The sequence below is a fragment of the Salmo trutta genome, chromosome 16, assembly GCF_901001165.1.
Source record: "Salmo trutta chromosome 16, fSalTru1.1, whole genome shotgun sequence".
NCBI lineage: Eukaryota > Metazoa > Chordata > Actinopteri > Salmoniformes > Salmonidae > Salmo > Salmo trutta.
The window spans coordinates 178524-182834 of NC_042972.1; the positions used below are offsets into that span (position 1 = coordinate 178524).

The 4311-nt window shown below is 41.5% G+C and overlaps 1 protein-coding gene across 1 annotated transcript; it reads right to left on the minus strand.

Moving 5' to 3' along the window:
• Nucleotides 1-1146: 1146 nt before the first annotated feature.
• On the minus strand, nt 1147-3172 carry mkrn2os.2 (MKRN2 opposite strand, tandem duplicate 2). Its single transcript, XM_029695164.1, has 4 exons — nt 2869-3172; nt 2670-2719; nt 2352-2520; nt 1147-1386 (listed from the first exon to the last, which is right to left on the minus strand). The coding sequence occupies exons 1-4, from the start codon at nt 3072-3074 to the stop codon at nt 1173-1175; spliced, it is 639 nt and encodes a 212-aa protein (XP_029551024.1). The 5' UTR covers nt 3075-3172; the 3' UTR covers nt 1147-1172.
• Between the last annotated feature and the right edge of the window lie 1139 nt (nt 3173-4311).

A 4311-nucleotide genomic window follows, 5' to 3' on the forward strand; every position in this document is an offset into this window, starting at 1 on the left:
AACGCGTCTCCTTCCTGAGCGGTATGACGGCTGCGTGGTCCCATGGTGTTTATACTTGCGTACTATTGTTTGTACAGATGAACTTGGTACCCTCAGGCGTTTGGAAATTGCTCACAACGATGAACCAGACTTTTTCTGAGGTCTTGGCTGATTTCTTTTGATTTTCCCATAATGTCAAGCAAAGAGGCACTGGGTTTGAAGGTAGGTCTTGAGATACATCCACAGTTACACCTCCAATTGACTCAAATGTTGTCAAGTAGCCTATCAGAAGCTTCTAAAGCCATGACATCATTTTCTGGAATTTTCCAAGCTGTTTAAAGGCACAGTCAACTTAGTGTATGTAAACTTCTGACCCACTGGAATTGTGATACAGTGAATTATAAGTGAAATAATCTGTCTGTAAACAATTGTTGGAAAAATGACTTGTGTCATGCACAAAGTAGATGTCCCAACCGACTTGCCAAAACTAGAGTTTGTTAACAAGACATTTTTGGAGTGGTTGAAAAACAAGTTTTAATGACTCCAACCTAAGTGAATGTAAACTTCCGACTTCAACTGTACATATCTGTATTCCCAGTTGTGAAATCCATAGATTAGGGCGTAATGAATTTCAATTGACTGATCTCCTTATATGAACTGTAACTCTGAGGGGCCCCCGTTGAGTGTCAGCGTGGTGGATGTGTTGTTGCCTACCCTCACCACCTGGGGGGCGGCCCATCAGGAAGTCCAGGATCCAGTTGCAGAGGGAGGTGTTCAGTCACAGGGTCTTTAGCTTAGTGATTAGCATAGAGTGCATTCCTTTTGTCCAGGTGGGAAAGGGCAGTGTGGAGTGCAATAGAGATTGTGGCATCTATGGATCTGTTGGGGCAGTATGCGAATTGGAGTGAGTCCAGGGTTTCTGGGATGATGGTCATTTTAACTCATGTTCTGTGTAGCACTGTGGCCATCACTCTAACAAGAATGTCCACTATATAGAAGTAGTTCTGTGATATCTCCCTGCACATTGATGTATTTACTATGTAGTATTAACAGGACTGTCCACTATATAGAAGTAGTTCTGTGATATCTCATTTTACATTTTAGTCATTTAGCAGACGCTCTTATCCAGAGCGACTTACAGTAGTGAATGCATACATTTCATACAATTTTACAAGTTATTTACTATGTATTTACTATGTAGTATTAACAGGACTGTCCACTATATAGAAGTAGTTCTGTGATATCTCCCTGCACATTGTGGTGTATTTACAGGCTCTCTTGATCTTGGGCAGGACGAAGCTCTGAGTGAACTGGTCTTTGGTCAGAGAGCCTTTCCCCTGTGTTGCTAGCACACGGTTTAGAAACATCAGAGTGTAGTTGTAGCAGTTGTGCGTCTCCTTGTTAAACCTACAAGACCAGAAGATAAACATGTTTATTACAGTACCTTTACCTCAATCTCAATGCCAAAACAACTGTTCCTCTGTCAGTAATACAGTAATATACTTTAACAACTGTTCCCCTGTCAGTAATACAGTAACATACTTTAACAACTGTTCCCCTGTCAGTAATACAGTAATATACTTTAACAACTGTTCCCCTGTCAGTAATACAGTAATATACTTTAACAACTGTTCCCCTGTCAGTAATACAGTAATATACTTTAACAACTGTTCCTCTGTCAGTAATACAGTAATAGAGACTTTAAAATATTGATGGGAGACTGTTACGGAGGAATGTAAATGCTTTTTTTAGGCTGGATCATGTTCTTGTATTGTATTGTTGTATGTTATAATTCTATAATGTATTGATTGTTGCTGCCTTCTTGGCCATGTCTCCCTTGAAAAATATACTCTGGTTCTCAATGGGCTTTTCCTGGTTAAATAAAAAACAAACTGTTCCTCTGTCAGTAATACAGTAATAGTGTCACGTCCTGACCATAGTAAGTTATTTTCTATGGTAGAGTAGGTCAGGGCGTGACAGGGGGTGTTTGTCTGTTTCTCTATTTCTATGTTCAGTTTCTAGTTTTGTATTTCTATGTTGTTGTTTTTTGGTATGATTTCCAATTAGAGGCAGCCGGTTGTCGTTGTCTCTAATTGGAGGTCCTATTTAAGTTGATGTTTGTCCCACTTGTTTTTGTGGGCGATTATCTTTTGAGTAGTGTGTTTTCCTCTCTACGTCACGGTTTGTTGTTTTTGTTTCTTCAAGTATTTAGTGTATTGCATTCAGTTTCACGTTTAATAAATATGTGGAACCACAACCATGCTGCGCGTTGGTCCGATCAATCAAACAGCCGCGACAAATAGAGACTTTATCAACTGTTCCTATATCAGTAATACAGTAATAGGATCTTAAAGTTCAATATGAAGGTGCACCTTTTGTATGCTGGGTCCCACATCTCGGCGTCTGAGAACTTGTTGAGGTATTGGTCCCACTGGTTGAGAAGGTTAAACATGTCTGGTTGGATAAGGGGAATACTGATACATATCTCCCAGCCTCGCTGGTCCTGCCGGACCCCTGGCTTAGTGTAGTTGAACACCACTCCTTTAGAACAAAGACACTGACTGTCAGTATTAAGCGTATCCAGTTTTAGTCCTAATGGCATTTTGATGTCAGTAATGTTAACTTTCCATTGAGTAAATTGTGAAGAGAAGTTGTAGCATGTACCGTTACAGTATGGGTGAAAAACCTACCATTAGTGTCTGTGATCCCAGTGTGTAGGTCTGAGCCGCCATCAAACTCCCTAAACACAGCAATCTACATTCAATCAATCTATGATGTGTGTAACAGCTGTCCGTGCATTGAGTTTGTGTTCATTCAATGTGCAGCAAACAGACCATCTGCTTAGAAGAGCATGTTGCCTTTTACACCAACACAGTAGTCATTGGTTACCTGAGGTTGTTTTCTTCAGCAGGTGCGACCAGGAAGCAGCATGGGGTTTTGTGTCCGTTAGAAAAAGGGTTAGGGATACGGATAGGAGCCTCTTCCAGCCTGCCACTGCTGAAGCTCACTCCACACTCTGGACATTTCTCTGGAACGAAGAAACAGAAGATGTCCTTCTGACAGTGGCTGAACTTAATCACACTCTTTTTCTCCATGGAAACAGATGGAATAGAACTTCCCTACTAGGTTGCTTACTAAGTTCCCAGTGCTAGGTCTTCACACTAACATCCTAGCAGGACAGCAGGGTAATTTAACCTATCTGGGCTGTGACGCTACACTCACACAACCTTCTCATTTGTCACTAACCGACTGGGGCCTATCAGGTTGCACCTATACTGGCCCCATTCTCTTCTGTTCAGCAGTCCTGGTTTTTGCTCATTCCTTAGTTCACTGTAAAGGGTTAGGGTCAGTCCTATACTGTCTAAGTAGTTCACTGTAAAGGGTTATGGTCAGTCCTATACTGTCTAGGTAGTTCACTGTAAAGGGTCAGTCCTATACTGTCTAGACAGTTCACTGTAAAGGGTCAGTCCTATACTGTCTAAGTAGTTCACTGTAAAGGGTTAGGGTCAGTCCTATACTGTCTAGACAGTTCACTGTAAAGGGTTATGGTCAGTCCTATACTGTCTAGGTAGTTCACTGTAAAGGGTTATGGTCAGTCCTATACTGTCTAGGTAGTTCACTGTAAAGGGTCAGTCCTATACTGTCTAGACAGTTTACTGTAAAGGGTCAGTCCTATACTGTCTAAGTAGTTCACTGTAAAAGGTTAGGGTCAGTCCTATACTGTCTAGACAGTTCACTGTAAAGGGTTATGGTCAGTCCTATACTGTCTAGGTAGTTCACTGTAAAGGGTTAGGGTCAGTCCTATACTGTCTAGACAGTTCACTGTAAAGGGTCAGTCATATACTGTCTAGACAGTTCACTGTAAAGGGTTATGGTCAGTCCTATACTGTCTAGACAGTTCACTGTAAAAGGTCAGTCCTATACTGTCTAGACAGTTCACTGTAAAGGGTCAGTCCTATACTGTCTAGGTAGTTCACTGTAAAGGGTTATGGTCAGTCCTATACTGTCTAGACAGTTCACTGTAAAGGGTCAGTCCTATACTGTCTAGGTAGTTCACTGTAAAGGGTTAGGGTCAGTCCTATACTGTCTAGACAGTTCACTGTAAAGGGTTATGGTCAGTCCTATACTGTCTAGGTAGTTCACTGTAAAGGGTTAGGGTCAGTCCTATACTGTCTAGACAGTTCACTGTAAAGGGTCAGTCCTATACTGTCTAGACAGTTCACTGTAAAGGGTTATGGTCAGTCCTATACTGTCTAGGTAGTTCACTGTAAAGGGTTATGGTCAGTCCTATACTGTCTAGGTAGTTCACTGTAAAGTGTCAGTCCTATACTG